Consider the following 19,577-nt stretch of genomic DNA (forward strand, 5'->3'; position numbering starts at 1 on the left):
AAACTGTTGTAGCATATGGATAACGTTTTCACGATGTCTTTGTGTGTTTAGGTGCCAGCAGAACCTCCCACTGCTATGCTATTAATAGTGACTAAACCAGTTTTAACAGTAGCATTCTCCCATAGTAAAAGTTAAACGTCTAATTTTGAAAAGAGATTAGAATACTAAAAGCTCAAACAGTTGAGTTGTTAGGTATTTCGATGTCAAACAGATTGGAAATATTGGTTGGTGTTGTCCTACTCCTGAATTACTGCAACCTAAAATGAGAATCATTAAACAACAATTTGCTCTACTAAGAGCTAGTCAAGGCCAACCCCTATTCTTCTCTCACCCAATCCCCTTTCCAGGCCTTACCTAACCGTCCAGCATCCTGGAGCTGGATTTTCAGCATCTCCATGGGCGAAGTAACCACCACCTGACAGGTCCCTGCTCCACAACCGGCCAACATCTCCTTTAACAACGTCAGTTCTTTCCTGTGACAGTAGGTCAATAAAACAAACATCACGTTTTTAAATATTTATTTGCTGATAGATACATCTTTTACATAAATACCTCTTTTCATATAGGGTCTGCTAGAGAATTAGCTTCAGCTTCTAGGCACTGTGGTAACTGATTTGCAATACAACTAAAGAGATGGAGCTGTAAAAAGATGTAGCACCTGTCCTTCTACTGGACCTGATTCGGAGCCTGTGGGATCCAATTTGCTCCAAAGGGAAACTCTGCTGGAGTGGAATCTCTTTTGAGAGACACATCATGCGTTATTGACCACTTTACATAGTCTTATGGATTCATGAGTAATGTGGGTGGAAGCCTTACTTAATCCACCAACAATTAACTTTATATGTTAAGGGCAATTTACTTTAGATCTGCATCCGCTATTGAGATTTTTAAACGTTGTGTGGACGTTGTAGGGACACCTGATTTCGTTGCATAGATGCCTTATCTACTACCTGAGAGCATCACTAAGGTTGTAGTGGCCCAACAGGCATCTCGCGCACAAGTCACATGACCTTGAACTTCCTTCCTGCCTATCCACTACATGGGGGCTGATTATTGTCCATCGCACCTTTACCCTCTCTGCCAACTGTGTTCAAGTAAAAGCTGGAGCGCTTAAATATGTTTTCCTAATGCATCTTCCCTGTTGGAGCCTGGAAAAGGCCATGATCCAGAACTGCTGAACCCTCATGGCTCCCATTCATTGCCCTGTCGCCCCTCTAAAGAAAATTATATTCTCCAGGCGGATCTATGTACTGCCAAGCTGCTCTACCCTACAATTGCTTGTTTTCAAATCATTAACCTTTGAAGCCCCTGCCTCCCACTTTAGAGCCTCTAGGAACTACACCGTAACTTTACGGGCAGTTTAACTTCAAAATACATGCTCACCCCTGTCCTGAAGATGAACCCCAATAATTGGGTTCGAAACGCCATCGACCACCCCACAACATGAATTCCTTATAACTTGTAAAGATCAATTATGGAATTCAACTACTATATCGTTGTCAATGCGATGTCTTTTTAAAACTAATATCACTATTTCACACCAGGCTTTCTTATTATGTGAGCACTCTAAAATGTACTTTGTTTAAATAAATACCTGTCATCTTTTGACCTACAAGACCCTTTACGTACTTTGTCTCCTGCTCCCTACGGAATTGATTTCACTTCTCTTAAAAAACAAGTGACCCTGCTTGGGTCACCTTTTCTATTGGACCCTTTTGGGCCATACTTGAACCATTGTTGTTAACTATTCAATTTCTATAAATGTAGCGCACATACCAGCAAAACTGTGATGTGCCCAGACCACGTGTCAGAACCTCAGCATCACGTCCAACCTTTGCCACCGCGGTCCTACTACTACCACACACTTCTCCAACCAAATGTACAGGGCCCTCTATAATTGCTCTGCACAGCTAGAGCACTACGATAACACACAAATGGTAGTAGAGCAATAAATAAAGGCCAGATAACAGAACATTAATCATGCTCAATTTATCGATCTTTCAACAGATAAGGGTTGAAACCTGTGATCTGCAATTTCACATGCAGTTTAGCAGTGGCAAGTCATGCACCACGAGACGAGTTACTAGTGGAGCAATGCTAAAATCCTCTATGCAGCATGTGTAATGACGATAACACTGAAAGCTGGCGATAAGCTTTTGTGAAAGCTGCATTCTCCAGAAATAGTCCATTAAGATTGGAGATGAGAGGTTCATATCTTTCCAATTCAAGCAATAATGTTGGATCAGGGAATATTAAGATTGTGCCCAATGCTAAATAACAACATTATTTGCAAAGGGATTCAATACAGCTTACTATCTACACTCAAACGTTTTGTACTTAGAAAGTGGGAATGCTAAACAGAATACTTAAAGAAGATGTTATGGACTTTGTTCGAGAATATGGGGAACTGTGCATTCGAGAACCCTGGGTCTTCGGAAACAGGTATAGTGGTTTCCATCAGCATGCAAATAAAGTGCAAACAAAGATAGAGGTTCAGGTTTGGCAATCTTTACCGAGCAGTTCAGTATACTTCACTCTTTTTTTATTGGCTATCAAATTGCAGGACAAGGTCCTTTTCTTTAGCTAATAAATATATTCATTGATCATATTCCGAAAAGTAAAAGACAATATACATCAATATGTTAGACATTTTATAACAACAGTTATTACATCACACAAATACAGCATTTATAACAAGAAGGGGCTCCAACTATAACCTAATATGTACAGATCTTGACGAGTCATGATATCAACTGTAAAATCTTTCTTAAAATGTACTGCCATGTGCCAAACATAATAAACTAAAGGACCACAAAGATGAAGAGCTCTTTAGTACCCTTCATTGTCTGTGGTTAAGAGTTCTAAAAATGGAGTTTACCAGGAGACTGTTCAATTAGATATATTCTTGTTTAGGTAAGTCTAGAACAGGTTTAGACTAAATATGTATTTCTTTGATATATTCTCTTAATGTTTTTTTGTTTTTAATCAGACAGAGTGGAAAATGCCATCTCCCTCAGGTACTCTGCCTTTTCTAACCAAATGTAGGACACATTACTATAAACCAAATTGGGCTATCAGATGATATACATCAGATAATGTGATTGAGAAGGTCACTAATAGCAATCAAATGGATGGCTGAAAAAACTTCGTAAGCTGCTCAATAAAGATTAGACGCACTTCCCAGTCCACTCAATGTAGAAGGTGAATTTATAGCATATATTTGGGAGGATGTCCAGTAACACTCCTGGTTTCATTTTTAAATGATAACAGGTGTCCAAAGGAGGGCAGGTATATTTTTTAGGAATCGAGGAAATAAGACTGATTCATATAAAGGGTTGTAATAAATCGGAAAAGGCAATTTAGCAAGCAAATCAGATAAGCTCATAAGAAATAAGACAATAATGCGAACACAAATAGGATCAAGCGTCTGAGGAAAATGTATAAGCATGCAATCTGGCTTCCCAAAAAATGTGTATGACCAACCACAATGGCTGACAATACATGAATTCTGTATATCTAAAAAGCCCAAGAGATGCTGGGATTTCGTCAAAGGACATCTTTCCAACAACAAAAAAGCAACTCAATGTGCAATAATTCTGTCATATTGTCTTCTTTATGTGAACTTTACCGCATCACCTTTCGCAGAGATCCCCATGGGATTGTCTTTGACTAAGCTAACATCATTAGTTAAAGCTCAATATTTAGGATAATAAAAGCATCCAAATTAGCTGGTGAGCCTGCTCCAACAGCCTTCCACTGGATGTATTTAAACAGGGTACCAACTTCAAGAGTGAATACTTGTTTCCACTCTTTAAAAGTTGCCTTCAAAATGACACCATTCCAGAGTCATACAGGGGCTCAGGGCTTCATCCTCTTCTCAGGAAAGGGCCTTTAGCAGATCCTAGCGTCCTATAGCCTTGCTTGATGTTAATGCAAACTATTATGCCAAAATGCTTTTGGACGAATGGAAAACCTGGGCCCTTGGAATAAAACGTACTTCCTTTTTTTCAGACAGGTTTTAGAGCAAACAGCAGAACTGTGGATAACATAAAAGCCCTCTCAATAATACTTTCTCCTCGTATTTACAGTCAGAGGTTTAAAGCATGGGTGCGTCTAACCATCCTCGCTATTCAACCTCTATGTGATAGATCTGCGGGATTTTATTACCTCTTCTAGCTCATGTCCTCTGAACTGAGGGAAGAAATAACCCTATTTTGCAATATGCAGATATATTGGTCCTGCCGGACAGGACCGGTATTGGTTTGCAACTACAGTTATCTGCTCTTTACTCGTTCTGTGAATTAAACAGAATGATAAACAACTTTGATTAAAAATCAAAAATCGTAAGTTTTGGGATCAAAGTCAAAAACCTATAAAACTCATCTTTCTATGGTCACCACATTACAAGAAGTACCTAGAAATAACTGGGACCCATTTTCACAAGATGGGTGGTCATCATCAACAATTAACTAGCTTCAAACTAAAGGCAGGTTCCATCAGGTGGGCAGACTCTTGAGAAAATTTTCTGGACCATCTTTCATTCCTCTCTTGAAGGTTATTAATTCTGAGTTCTTACTAACATTAACATATGGCCACACAAACTTCCCCAGCAAAATATTGAACTGGTCCGATTTCGAGCAGTGTAACCTTTTTAGAACTTTGTTTAAGCTACAGAATTCAACTTCTCAGGAGCAACCAAAGGTAGAATTTTGCTTAAATCATTAGTCCTTAACTTTAAGCACCAGTGCTGTTTGCATCTAGCATTACTTCAGAAATACGGAGCAAAAGTCTCTTAAGGGCTTGCTGTGGCGAACGTTCACAAGTGAGACAAAGTGCCTCCATTTACAATGGTCTCTCTACCTAGGTGACACCCTGGATATACCAGCAATAGGACACATGGGAATGAACTTGAATCATAGATGTTTCCAAAAAATAATAGCAAAACAGTTGGTGTTCATATGACATCATATGTCATGATACAATTGTTAAGGAAAAAGCACTCTTGTCTTGTATCTGATTTGTCTACAGGAAAAATACACATGCCTATTTTTCTTGTGCAATATTATCTACGCGCACATTGAATAACATGCATATAATACTTGGTTTATTTTCTTTGGGGTGTTAAATGTATCCTGGAAATATCCACAACGTGTAGATAGCTGCAGAATTGTCCATACTAACAAAGAAACGCTAATCTATGTCAAACGCAAGAAAACTGTCTTAAAGCCCAAATTTATTGGGCTGTTCAGAAGCAGTTATGCGGCTATACTTATGCTCCTAAGCTTTAGGCTTATTCTTAAAAGACACAGTGCCCTGTAGCTAACAATTTATCATATTTTGTTTAATGTCGGGGGCTGTTATCTAAAAGATTTAATATTACTGTGCAATTATCACTGGCAGCAGCCGCTGCTAATTTATTCTTATTTAATTCTAACATGAACTACACTGTAGTCATTATTTTGAGGATATTACTTACCTACTCAATAAATGCTAGAATTTGGCACTCTATGCACCATTTTGCGATGGCATTGCCGATGCTGATTTAGTGTCTACGGCAAGTATCTGGGTAATGAACGAGTGATCCATTAACTCCACGAGCATCGTCTCTTTCAAATAGTCAATGGGCCACATCATGTATGCGAATATAACCAGCCTGTATATATTTATTTCACTTCCAAAAGGAATGTGCTTGGTCAACTTAGGATACAACTTATAATAATAAATTAATAGCAACGCATCCAAGCAGGACTGCCGAAGAAAAAAATACAGAAGCTGAATACTAATGAGATGGATGTGAGGGAGTAAAAGCAGTAGAAAAGGAAAAGCCAACTGGAAACCGAGTGGGGTGGTTTCATCGGTAGGCTCTAAAGTGGGCAGACTAGCTGTCTCTTTGCTTGTGTTACGTTATTGTAGTCAAATAGCACTGCTATGGTGCTCGCTTTTTACTCTGCTGCACGGATGTTTAACCTCTCATAATCGTACTGAATGATAACATCTGAAATGGCAAAGCAATATTTGCTTTTTGTTTGCCTTCTTACAATTTTGAAAGTAAAGAAAATACTACTTTAAGGTCCAGAGTGAGTGTGGGGAGTGTTGCATGTTGGCAGCCCAATTAGTGCCAATTGATCAGGCTGATGGAACAGTTCTCACGCAAATAGCAGCGCGGTGTCCTGCAGAGGTTATGGCCACATCCAATGACTATGTCAGTTTGCCTATGGGGACGCTGAAGCCCGCAACTTTTGTTCCAGCCAGACCCAACCAATGTTCCATCAAGCTTTGTCTATGCTTAATATGCCCCCAGTGGGGCAGAAGTTCTTTCTGACCCGAGAGAAGAGGTATCTAGACTCAAACAAAAAGTAGGTTAGTCTGTGGCATCTATTTCCACTGACGACAGAAGATCAGCTCAAGCCCAAGTTTTTCAATGGCAGAAAAGTTAAAAACTCCTGGGCAGAGACAGGTACACAAGCACACCACAGAGCCACCGAGATACAAGGAGAGCAACCGATAGGGTGATAAGATACAGTAGTTCACGTAAGCTTCCGAGCAAAACAAAAAGCTATGGAGAGGCAGGTAAGAGACTGTGCTCAAAATAGAAAATACAGAGAAAGGAATAAGAAATGGTTCTTTTTTGGATTGCTCCCTTGCTCACAAACAGCAATTGGAGAGGGTGGGTGAGATTGGGTTCAGTTCCTTATAAATCAAGTCTTTATTAAGACTGGATCCCTCCATCTCCAACCAAATCTCAATCAAGTGCTGAGTTCCTCAAGGATCGACTCGGGCTCTTATACTGTTCAAGTTATATGTGGAGCTGCTGCGAATGATGATGAAGGAGGTTTGCATTGCAGTAGTACATCAATATGGTGATGACACACATCTGCATGGGGAGATCACCACCATCAAAGATGTTGACTCTCTGAAGGTACACCTTCTAAAACTACAAGTTTATCAGCTAATACTTTCAGACTAAATCCAAAACATATGAATTCTGTTTTACTGGCATCACAAATGTAATTTCAACAGGACTAGTTATTGTACCAAACATTGATGGCGTCATCCAACACTGCAGTAAAATGAGGTCTATTGGATTATGGATAAATTCACTCTCAATGACATTATAGATCAACCACACTGTAAAAGCAAATAAGAGGAAGGAACCAGCAGACAATGTTAGGTGATAAGCACTGCACTGGAACTGTGGAATGTTATGAACGGCAGATCATGGAAAGAAACAGATTATCTAGAGATAAGAAACAGACGGAAGTAGGTGAAAGGTAGCGCTCAGGAGCCACAGAGGTGGGGAGGCTTGAAAGACAGAGGCAGTACCATAGAGCTCTAGAAGGAAACAGACAGGTGAGAGTTAGTATCATGTCAGATGCAGATTGAGACACAAGCAAACAGGCAAGTGAGCAGCAGCAGACTGGACCTGTTGATGGTTAGAGACAAGCAGAGCGGCAGGTGAGAGGCAGTGTTAGAGCCAAGATGAACAAGTGAGGAGTGAAAAACGCCGACATTGAGAAGTGGTAGAAAAGCGGCATCCAACACCCACAGAGACAAGAGGCAGGCAAGAATGTGACCCTTTAAAGCAGCAGAGACAGGCAGAGAGGCAAGTGAGTGGTAATGCCTTGGTGCTGCAGAGAAAGAAAGGGGAAACAGAGTTAATGCCCTAGCGCATCAGAGCCAGCTGCAGAGGATACCCTGGAAATGAAAAGAGACAGAGCAACACCCTTCAGATGAAGAGAAAGAGACACAGACAGGTTACAGATGGCACCCTGGCTATGCATGCAGATGCACCACATGATTGATACCTATAAGCTGCAAAGATAGCCAGGGGAAGAGCGAGGTGACACTATGGACCTGTAGGGACAGATCCTAAAACAGTATACGAGGAGACACTGCAGAAGCAAAGACGGGCACTAAAGCAGTATGAGAGATGACACCCTTGAGAAGTAGAAACAAAAAGGCAATTGAGAGGTGCCCTGCAGATATAGACAGTCAGGTGCACATGTGAAGTGTGTCAGATATAGATTCAGGTGAACGGTGACACCGTGGAGCTGCAGACAATAGGCCAAGAGATAGGAGACAGCATGGAGCTGAGCTCCCATATAGATGCAGGAAAATACACAAGGGTAGGAGACCGGTGACACCCTGGAGCTACAGACACAAACAGATGCACACAGGAAGTGAGCAAGGTAGAGACAGAGACACATGGCTAGTGACACGGTATAGCTACAGAGGTGGTCACAAACACTGGTGAGAAGTGACACCAAGGAGCTACACAAGAAGAGACAGATGAGAGGTGACGCCATGGAGCTTTATACAGAGAGAGAAGATGAGAAGTGACTGTCTCGAGCTCCAGATACACTCCGAGGCCAGTAAGATTTAGTGTAACCTTAACTGTTCTTTGTGGTCCATACCCATCTCTGGAGAGCAACTGTCGGAAGAAGTCATTGGCTGCCAGCTTGATGGCCTTCTCTGGGGTGACCAGCGTCAGGTTCACTGCAGCTCCTGTGGTACAAAATGTCAGAACAAATCACTGCTTGTATCACAGCAGGCAATGCTCTGAAAACACAATCTGCACAGCCACAAAATATTCCTTCACTGATAAAACCCAACCCTGAACATCGCATAATATGATTTTATCCTGTGCAGAATCTTGTAAGAAGAGTTTAGCACTACAGAACCTACAGACTAAATTACTCATCATCTTGTATCATCAGAACAAATCAGGTTTTGTTGGAAAATAAATATTTCATTTCAATCAGTGTAAAAAGGCAAATTATTTCCATTGTATTTTCAGAACATACAAATCATATTTTTTAAAACGAATTTAATTGTTTGTTGAAAGGTTATCTGTCCCTTCTTTGTGGGCCACTAAAATAATCTTAAAGATGGAAAAGCTGTATCGTGTAGTTTTAGGTGTGATCTTAAGCTTACACAGCGAGTGGGTGGGTACACCAATATAAGATTTCTGTGCACGGAGTTTAAATCATGAGAACAATGGGATGTACTAATCTTTTAGGACTTTCATAAAGGAAACTAAAAGAGACAAAAAGCAGAACTGTATGCAGTTCTTCCCAGAGCCGGGCACCAGAACCAGAAGGAAAATGCCAGTTTTGGTGAATTTGTACACCTTTTTCCATCACAAAGCATGGAAATAAGATGCTATCCGAGTAGAGAGCTAAAAGTGAGTCTTCTTCCTTCTCTGACGTTGTCACATCTTTATATCCCGATGAACAGAATTGTGACATTTTGCACCACTTGACACTCAATACTTCCTAGTAAAAGGAAACAGCCATAAGGTATAGTCGGAGTACTTGTTACAAGAAAATAACTGCACCAACAGCAAAAGCTCACATTTCATAATGGAAAGAAAGATTATTGGGTTTAGGAAGTGGAAGAATGAAAACCTTACTTACCTGTAACAACCCTTCTGCAGTTTGTCCCTATCATAAGTTCACACATGGTGCATAGTTTTGCCATTTAGCAGATGGGTCCTGGACGGTATCTTGTAATTCTTGAGAGCAAACGGGCCTATAACAAACTGCATTTTGTAGTATGTTTACTAGTACTGCAACTGTATTGCTAACGTACTACAAAGTGCTATTCACAAACCTATGTGAGGAATTCCACGCCACCGTTTCTCCTATCATTTCTGTGCAGTGTTCTCTGCACACAAGTATACGTTTTAGTAGGAAATGAGGGACAGAGGGGAGTGGCAGGAAGACGGGAAATGCTGAACTTTAAAGGTGAAGGACTAAGGAGGAGATTAGGGAGGATTATGTAGGGGTTTACGGAGGACATATAACCCATCCAATACCATCCCAGAGCAAATACAAGAGGTAAGGTCAAAAACCATAATTCCAAAGAAACTATTGCTAAAAAAATGACATTATATAAACATATAAATACATTTTAATGTTAAAAAGTCTATAAATAAACAATTATCAATTTAGTTTTAAATATTTTAACATTTTTAAAATAAAATAGAATGCAACATTAATATATAAAAATAATGTAATTACTCCTAATTAATGCTTTATACCACTTTAAATTATTTGAAATACATATTAAAAAATATTTCTTTACCTTAGACAGGATTTTTTGACAATAAACCTCAGAATAATAATTTTATTTTAATTTAAGATAATACAAATAATGACATTATGGTTTAAATATTTTTATTGAAACAAGTGCCATATAGTGGAAGGCTGCGGAATAGCAGTGCGACAAAGCGGGCCACGCAGGGCTCCAGCGCAAACGAATGGCATATAAATGTATCAACAAAATCAGACAATAAGAAGGATACCAAAGAGATTACCCCCATACCCAGAGAAGTGCGCTCCCCTTCCCCCTCCCCCCTCCCGTGTCTCCCCATCCTACCCACCCAGAGATAGGCGACAACAAGTCGGCAGGGCTCGCCCCCGACGCAGGGGCGTCTAGTGGTGTCAAGCGGAGAAGACATAGGTATCTCGGGCATGTCAACTCTCTAAAGTCTTTTACGAGGAGGGCCAGGAAGGGCTGCCATAAGTCGTCGAATCCCAAGCCCTTGCCAGCCGCAGTAAGCGAGAACTTCCCCCAATATGTGCCAGAGGCGGTGAAGCCACCCTGTGAGCGTTGGAGTACGTGTAGATTTCCACTCTATGAGAATGCTTTGTGTGGCAGAGCCCAATGCAAGTGCCATTTGTTTCCCCCTCATGGATTTCAGCGGATAGGTAAGCAGGTTGGGGACTCCCAGGAGCAGGCACTCTGAAAGTCGGGGGATCTCTGTATCTAAATATTTGTCGTTGTCGTCAAGAACTTGAGTCCAATAGAGTGTCAGGTGTTCGCATTCCCATACAAGATGGACGAGCGTACCCATTTTCCTGTACCCTCTCCAGCAGTCCGGACTATGTGCGCTGTGCGTTTGGGAGTGTAATACCAATAGTATGCAAGTTTCGTATAGGTTTCGGTCAGACTTATGTGCGTCGCAGTGTGTCGCGCCATATAGCAGATCCCCTCCCATTCCTAGCTAGTGAGAACACGACCCAAGTCTCTCTCCCATCAGGCCCGACCTGCATGGAAGGTGTGAGTGTAGTGGGAGAGGAGCATTCTATACAGGTCTGAAATTAGCTTCTTGTCTGAGGTTCGTGTGATCAGCCACCTCTCGTACTGGGTGAGGTGTCTATGGCCTGTGATCTATTGTCGGGATGCAAACCCCAGTGCTGTAGCTGCAAATAGTGTAAACGTTCAGATTCAGGGAGACCGTAATCCACACGGAGCTGTGCGAAGGGCACGACTCCTTCGGCATCGTAGAGGGGGCCTAGCACGCGGCAACCGTTTTTTTCTCCAAAGAAGGAAGGAGGTCTCACCCATCCCTGGTCCGAAGTCTGAATTGCCAAAAAGAGGAGTGAGCGGGGAAGGGAAGGTCGTCAGCCCGTGTCGCATGTTTGTCTGGTCCCAGACTAACAGTGTTGTACGGGGTATATGAGAAGCGTAGAGGTTTGGAGGGCGCTGGGCCTTCCGGAGGTAAGGGATCTTCATCAGGAATGTGCCCGCTATCGCCCGTTCCTGAAAGATCCAATGTTTTTCTGACTCGGCCCGGCCCAACTCCACCAGGTGTCGGAGCTGCGCGGCTCTATAATACAACACAAGATCGGGCACCCCTATGCCACCCTTGTCCGGAAGAAGGAAGCTGACCAGCCGCTTCGTCCTCGGTTTGCGGCCCTGCTATATAAAATGAGAAAGTTCCGTCTGTACCCGCTGGAGCCTGCCGGAAGGAGGCTGCAGGGGGAGCATTTGAAACAAATAAAGAAGCTTGGGAAGAATCGTCAACCGCGGCGACATGGCCCAGCCAAGAGATAGGGTAATCTTTCCAACGCCGCAGATCCACACGAATGTGAGACAGCAAAGTGGTATAGTTGACCTCCCTCATCGCCTGTAAAGTAGGGGCTAGCTGGATCCCCGATGCGGGACTGTATCGGCCGACCATTGTATAGGATGGCGCGCCTGTAAGTCCGCCAGCATCCAGGGCGGCATGGAAAGGTTGAGGGCCGTGGATTTGGTGACATTAATTTTGAACCCGGACGCCCCCCGAAGGAGTCCAGCTCCTCCAAGAAGGTGCTCAGGGCCGTCGCAAATTCGTTCAGGGTGACCAAAACGTCGTCCGCATAAAAACTAATGGTGTGGGTGTCACTGCTAAAACATATTCCCGGAATCCCAGGGTGCTCACGGACTCGTTGCCCCAGGGGCTCCATATAAAGGGCAAAGATCAGGGGCGACAAGGGGCACCCCTGTCTAGTGCCCCTGTGGATGTGGAAGGGGGTGGATGCATGCCCATTTACTCGCACCACGGCCGCTGGGCCACGGTAAAAGTTGAGGATCCGGGTTCTCATCTTCTCTCCCAGGCCAAAACGGATCAGCACCTGCTCCAAGTAGGGCCAGTGCACGTGATCGAAAGCCTTCTCAGCATCAATGGCTAGGAGCATGTAGTCACCTGGTATTCGGGAGGCTTTTTCGATGAGATGGAGCACCCGTTTCGTATTGTCGCTGGTCTGTCTGTGGGGTATAAACCCCGCCTGGTCGGGGTCAATTAACCCAGGCAAGTAGGGAGCTAGGCGAGTCGCGAGGATACTTGTGTTGAGCTTCAGGTCGATATTCAAAAGAGAGATAGGCCAGTATGCCGCACAAAGCCACACTATCCGCCTAAAGCATAGAAGAAAGGACCGCGCCCGAAGAAGCGAAGGAGTTAAAGAGACGCGTGAGAAGAGGAGTTAGCGTGGGGCAGAATTGTTTATAAAAAGCCGCCGTGTAGCCATCTGGGCCTGGTGATTTAGCCACTTTGAGGCACGAGATGGCGGAGATCACTTCTTCCGGGCGAATCTCCCGCTCTACATGGTCAGCCTGCGCTTGGGACAGGCTAGGAAGAGTAACTTGATTCAGGTAGGTTTCTATGTCCGTCAACTCTAAATGCTGAGCGTCGTACAATTGTGCGTAAAAGTCACGGAACGTTTCGGCATTGTCAGCGTCTTCGGTTTATGTATGGCCTGCCTGATAGGTGATCTCCTAAACCCCATCGTGCAGCCGGGACTCCAGTAGTTTGTGTGCTAACAGTCGGCCGCATTTGTCGCTGCCAACATAAAAGGAGTGGCGCAGGTGAAGGGCCGCGTATTCTGCTCTGTCACGATCTATGGAAGCTAACTGCATTCTAGTCGCCTTTAGCTGGCGTCAGATGCGCGGCGCCCCAGTCCGTTGATGGAGCTGTTCCAACTCGCGCACCTTCCGTGTGAGGTCTTCCCGCTTGCGTTTACGTTCTGCATTGTCTGCCGATGAGACAGCGATGATTGCTCCCCGAACCACCACCTTCAGGGCTTTCCAGCTAGTGGAGACAGGTGTGTCAGCGTTGTCGTTGTGCGATAGATAGTCATTGAGTGCATGCTGAATCTGGGCAACCGTGTCCGTGCAGTGCAAGAGGGTGTACCGGAAGCGCCACCGCCGGGCAGGAGGCCGGACGGGGGGCTGAGTCAAAGTGATTACTACCGGGGCATGATTCGTCAAGGCGGCCACAAGGATTTCAGAGGAGAGTGTGATGTCCCGAGCCAGCTTGTTGCCTATGGAGTAGTCTAACCTAGCGTAGGTCTTGTGAGCACTAGAGTAGTAAGAGTATTCCCTAGAGTTTGGATGGCGGTCCCTCCAAAGGTCTGTCAAGCCCAGGTCATCCAACCTATCAAGTCCAGTGCGAGAAAGGGCACCCACCTGGCCGAAGAGTAGCACCGACCTGTCTAGCTCGTTGTTAAGGACATGATTGAGATCCCCTCCCAAGAGCCGCCTGCGCTCCAGCGTGGCGGTAGCCCTAGTGAGCGCTTCATGAAGAAACCGCTCTTGTCCCTCGTTAGGGTCGTAGATGGACCTCAAGATCAGTGTATGACCCCAAATTGTGAGTTGGTAGGAAGAGTCTACCCTTGATTTCGGCCTCTTTCTGCACCACTGTCCCCTTGAAGGCCCTAGATATCAGTATCGCCACCCCAGCAGATTTCGAAGGTCCCGAGGAGAAAAACTGAGTCGGAAAAGCCAGAGACCGAAGTCTGTAACAATCTTTGGCCAGCAAATGCGTTTCTTGTAACAGACAGACGTCAGCCCCGGTACTCTCCAGATAAACCAGAATCGCTCGGCGCTTGATGGGATTGTTAAGCCCCTCACATTAAGCTCAAGGACTTTCAGACTATGGGGAGGCATCTACAGCGGGAAGAGAGTGTGCGGTGAAGGTGTGTGTAGCGTAGGGCAAGACGGAGTGCATGACCGCCTCAGGGTAGGGAGGACACGGGGCACGTGTCGCAAGCGCGATGAGCCGATACCAGCTACATTGGGAGAGCGAAAGGAGGTGCAAGGGGAAAGAGAAGAAAAAGATCAAGAGGCAGGAAAGAAAAAAGAAAAAACCCCAAACAAAAGTAAGATCCATCATGTTCTGAATAGAAACAATGTTCAATCGGTCCAGAGGGGAAGCCAAGGTAGGAACGCTCCCAGTGGGGGAAGGGAGGATCGCGGACAGCCAACATCTGGAACTCAAAAGTCCGTCATCCCAAGATGAACAGTAAAAGTCTATTTTGGGGTCCATAGGGTGGCCAAGAGAACCCACCTCCCTGCCTCCCACCTCAGTAGAACAAAGAGCATACAGACCTGCTTAAAGTCATGAGGGTTGAGTCCCCGCTAGTTCCTCAGGGAAGGGATTCCAAGGCAGCCTTCTGGTTCAATGCTATTTCTGTGGGGTTCGGCCGCTTGGAGCTCCTCCGGCGAGGCTGTCTCTTCCAACCTGAGGACGAGGCCTCCGTATCAGGGCTCGAGCCACGGCTCCCCACCTCGTCGTCTGGGAGAGTAACTCCAAGGACTCTGCTAGCCTCCGCCAGGGGGCGGAGTTGGTATTGCTTCCCTTCTATGCGAAAGATCAGTCGAATCAGTGTCCCCAGGAGTATGGAATGTCTTGTAGGCAGAGGTGGGCCGTGATAGGGCGGAAGAGCCTGCGTTTCTGCAATGTACTCGCCGCAAGGTCTTGATACAGAGTGGGGCGGTGGTCCTGGTAGGCGATCGGGTGCATAGACCTGGCCTTGTGAAGGATCTCCTTTGTGCGGAAATCTTGGATGCAGGCCAGGATGTCAGCCAGGGCAGCCCTGTCGGCCCTGGGGGGCCCCACCCGGTGGGTCCTGTCAATCTAGATGTCAAAGTCCGGTGCGTTCCTCAACACATGGTTGAACAGACCTCTCTGCGGATGTCCTTGATCTCAGAGGTGAAATCGTGTTTCACGGTTTGCAAGTCCTCCCGGAGGGTCGTTAACAGGGACTCGAGGAAGGCCCGTGCCACCGGCTCCTCCCGGGCACCACTCTGTGCGAGAGAGGACCCCGTCTCCTGACATGAGTGAGCCACCGTAATGGGGCCCCGCTGAGTGCGGGAGAAGAGATCTTTCACGGTGAGGTCGGGGTTAGCGTCTTTCTGTGTTTTGTCCCTACTCGCACGGGTGGAGGTCATGTCCCAACACAGCGCCCCCGGGAGCGAGCGGAGCAAGCCCGTCGCCGCGCCCCGCCGGGACAAGGCTACGCAAATTGGGTGGGCACCGAGGGGCTCGGCCCAACGGCACCTTGAGGTACAGGTCCGAGGCTATGGGGGTCGAGGGCCAAGGAAGGAAGCACCTGAGATAGCGGGTGTCCTGAACTTCTTACCCCCGGAGTCGGCCTATCCCAGGCCCAAGGCGATGCCTCACAGGTCTCGTGTGGCGGGGGTCAAAGGCGAGGGCCCACCCCGTCTCCCACGGGTCCAGGACTGCCAGTCATAGCAGGTATTGGCGCAGGTCAAGCTGGCACATCCGGCCTTGACCGGTCTGTTGGGGCTGCCGCACCCCCAGGTGCCAAGACGAAGGGACGTGCAGGAGCCTCCTCACAATGGCCATCGTCGACGTGTTGGTGCCAGGCCTCCCCCTCGCCTTCCGTCACTGAAGATGCGATCCAACACTGCACCCTCTGCGCGTCCCCCTCATTTCCACGGGTAGCACAGGTGATATCGCAGGTCACACCGCTAGAGTTCCGGGTGCTGCAGGCGTGGATGGGCCCCAGCAACAGTGGTGGGCGGCGGCAGGTGTGCTCGCAGTCTTCCGGGCCGCAGGCCGCACAACACAGAGCCAGTCACAGGGCAGACCAGGACCATCCAGCCAGGCACACAATGGCGCCACGGGTCCCGCCTCCAAACGACGCCAGGGTCTCGGCCCTCAAGAGCGGAGCAGACAGACACGCCAGGGCGCCGGCTCACTCCGACTGCAGGCCACGCAGCAAGCTTTCCTGGGCCGGCAGTGGAGAGCAGAGCCAGCCGGTACCAGAATGGGCTCCCTCCAAGCAGATCAAAGCGGCCGGGACAGGGGAAGGCCGATGAATCCGCGCAGAGCGGCCGTCGCTGGATTGGGCTGCACCGCCGCCAACAGTGTGCGTCTCCCGGCCCCAGGCCCGCCGGTCCAGGTGTTAAAGATGGGGGCCGGGCGGCAGGCAGAGCAACAGGGGCCCCCCCCAGAGCCGGCACCCACCGGCAAGGACAGAACAGCTGAGCCGGGGGAAACAAATGGTCCAATGCGGTGTAACCACCGGCGGGGAGCAGGCTGTCCAGCTGCCGTCCACGCAGGTACCTCGGCCTCTGGGTCCGCCGGGGAGAAGGGCCGGTCCGTAGGCAATCTACAGCCTCGCCAAGTCCAAGTCAATCGTGCCAGGCGGCCCCCGGGAGTTCACGGGAGCGAAGAGGTCGGCGCCAAGGCAGCGCAGCATCCACCGGCCGCAGTCGTAGTGCAGACGACAATGCTCCCCAGCAGCGGTGTGTGGGCCGCAAAACGTCACCCTGCAGCAGACCATGGTGCTACGGCACAGGGGAATACCGTCACCTCCACCAGCACGTCTCCGGAAGGCAGCGGGTCGGTGCTTTAGATCGGCAGTCGGCGGTGCGGCGGCAAAGCACGTCTTACTTCGCTGCAATCCTGGCCACGCCAAAATATTGACATTTAAATATAAATTTGCTAATAATGTTGTAACAATTTATTATACTAATCTACATTCAAAATATATATAATTATTTAACATTAATATTTAACATAAAAAACTTTATATTTTAAAAAAAAGTTTAATAAACTTTTTATCTTTTCCATATGGATTGTTTTCTTTCTTCGATCTAAGTTCTAAAGTCTGCATCTAAATGTCCTTGAAGAGGTTTTCCCACCATTTCTTTTCTAAACAAGATAATCAGTGTTTGATTTTTTTTTAATCTGAGCCAACTTGGTACCTTCCAGACTTTAAGATGGTGGGTTTATATACACATTAAAAAGGGGCAGGTGGCAGGGAGGACTGTGTGGGACCTGATGCTTGGCAAACCAATGTGGTATCAAGATCGGAGGCATTAATCCATTTTTCAACCCTTTTGTTAATGAAATAAAATGGCACACTACCCAATGACACAAAGAATAAGTGAATGTAAAATGCCAGCTATTGCGTGAACTATAAATCCAACTGCCAAAAGGCAAGCCTTCACCGCTATTGTTTCTGCAATTTTCTACCTGGAGAGTGTAGATAACGCCTGTATGAGAAGTCACTTACACTGCTCATTCCCAGACTCTCCTCCGATCCACTCACACAGCTCATTCCCAGCTCCTCTTCTGCTGAGTCTTTCAGATAGCTCCATCAGAGCTGATCGTACTGCTCATCTAAACAACACTCATCTGATTGACTTCTGCATGGACCAAAAAATAACCGCTGGCAACAACCCATATTCACATACTTCCTGGTTGCCCCATTTTAGAGCCCCTCAAAAATGCCTCCATGGCACCACCTTGCACTTGCCATTCCAAGACTTCCCACTTAAACCCTACGTCACTGTTGCCATTCATCAGCCATCTCACTGTGCAACATCTCTGGCGGGTCAGGTAAAGGCCTGAATGACAATGCACTGAAATAGTGAAGTCAGAATAGCCTTAACTAAGCATGTATGTTATAAAGCCTTCATTTGAAGGCACTTCATAGGAGGTACAGGCCAGAGGTATCTCCAAGTAAAGATTGGACTAAAAGGGTTACAAAGCTCAAAAAAGAAAAGAACTTGCATTACATTTTTTAGGGAGTCAAAGAATACTATTAACAGCGATAGCACGTGGAACAATTTTGGTCAATACATTATTGTATTTTACATTGAATGAGAGAGTCTCAAGAGAAACTAGAGGATGAGTACACTGCCTGCCACGCTCTAAGGTCTAGAATTAGAGTTGCCTACTACACTGCAATGAATAAAATCGCATTGAGGTTTCTTGAATGAAGCATGTTCCATGATCTTATTAGGCATATATTTTCTGCTTCAAAGTCCCATCCACTGTTTGATTCAGCCATGTATTTACAAATCGTCCAAGTAGCACGTGATGCAGCTGGAATATCTCTATTGTAGTCATACCTTACTTGTTTTAAGGTATAAGATTATTCTCTTAACATATGTAGGGATTTTGTCCAACATTGAAAAATAGACAGCATCACTACATTTACATAGCCGTTCTTCCTTTCACGGTAATTGATTATCTAACGTTCTGTAAACTTTTTTACTGGAAATAGTTACTCCTAATCACACTGGCTCTGAGAAATTGGCCAAGCCTCTGCATCAACTTAATCAGAACTCTTCCCTTTTCTACCATTTTCAAAATGGTGCAAGTGGGTATGATTAGGTTTGTCCCTTCTCTCCTTCAGATGTTGCTATGTAGCAATGCATCAAGATTTTCCAAGAACTGTATCATCTCTATATGGAAAGAAATTAATATTCACCTCTATACATGCCAAAGAAGCCTTCCGACCGGACAGTCTTAACCAGGCAATCCCACCTGCAAACATAAAAGGAGAAAAGCTTAATTTTTTATAAAGATTCAAACAAAATCACTGGTGTTAAGAGAGAGTATACAATCCCCTAACTATTGACATGTCATGCAGCTCACCAGTAGCCATTTATCAATAGATTTCATCCCAAATTCACGGTAAAACAGGAGCTATTAGTAATGCAAATATGCAGGTAGAAATGTTAAAAGCAAACAAAAGGTCTGAAGCTGATAAAAATGAAATGTTTTGTAAATACTGCACTCATTATGGTCTGTTACCTCTCAACTGTTTGGGTTCCCCTGGCTCCCCCTTTATAGTGGTTGGCCCCTCGGGAGTTCCTTTAGAATGTTCATTAGAGAAATGGTGGTTGTACTCTGGAGCGAAGCATGAGGACGAAATAAATACAGTTCTTCTAGCAATTTGCTGTTTATGTGAGTTCCTTATAATAATGGCAACGAGGACACTGAAAAAAGGAGTGCTGTGTTCACAAGCTGATGCTGTGCAATGCTGGTGTAAATTTGTAGTGGTTGGAATGCATGTGTTTGTGTATCTGACTAAAAGCAAACCATTCTGTTAACAATATTAGTATTACTATTGTGTGGTGTTGCACATGGTAGTGTTTTCTGACTACATGATTAGGAGGTGAGTCCTAAACATGAAATATGGAGATGGTTATGAATGCACTCTCAGAATTCTGAAGGGACTGTCAGGGCAGCCATTTTGTTTGAGAGTTAG

At 45.6% G+C, this 19,577-nt stretch overlaps 1 protein-coding gene across 4 annotated transcripts in view; it reads right to left on the bottom strand.

Moving 5' to 3' along the window:
- Window positions 1-19,577, bottom strand: part of SLC25A18 (solute carrier family 25 member 18) — a 284,586-nt gene that overhangs the window by 49,491 nt on the left and 215,518 nt on the right. For all 4 annotated transcript variants that reach the window (XM_085652170.1, XM_085652171.1, XM_085652172.1 and 1 more), the window contains 3 exons: window positions 18,795-18,850; window positions 8,415-8,505; window positions 355-473 (listed from right to left, as the gene is read on the bottom strand). In XM_085652170.1, the coding sequence (XP_085508296.1) occupies window positions 355-473; window positions 8,415-8,505; window positions 18,795-18,850 (266 nt within the window). The remainder of the gene's footprint in view (window positions 1-354; window positions 474-8,414; window positions 8,506-18,794; window positions 18,851-19,577) is intronic.

The sequence above is a fragment of the Triturus cristatus genome, chromosome 4_1 (assembly GCF_964204655.1).
Source record: "Triturus cristatus chromosome 4_1, aTriCri1.1, whole genome shotgun sequence".
NCBI lineage: Eukaryota > Metazoa > Chordata > Amphibia > Caudata > Salamandridae > Triturus > Triturus cristatus.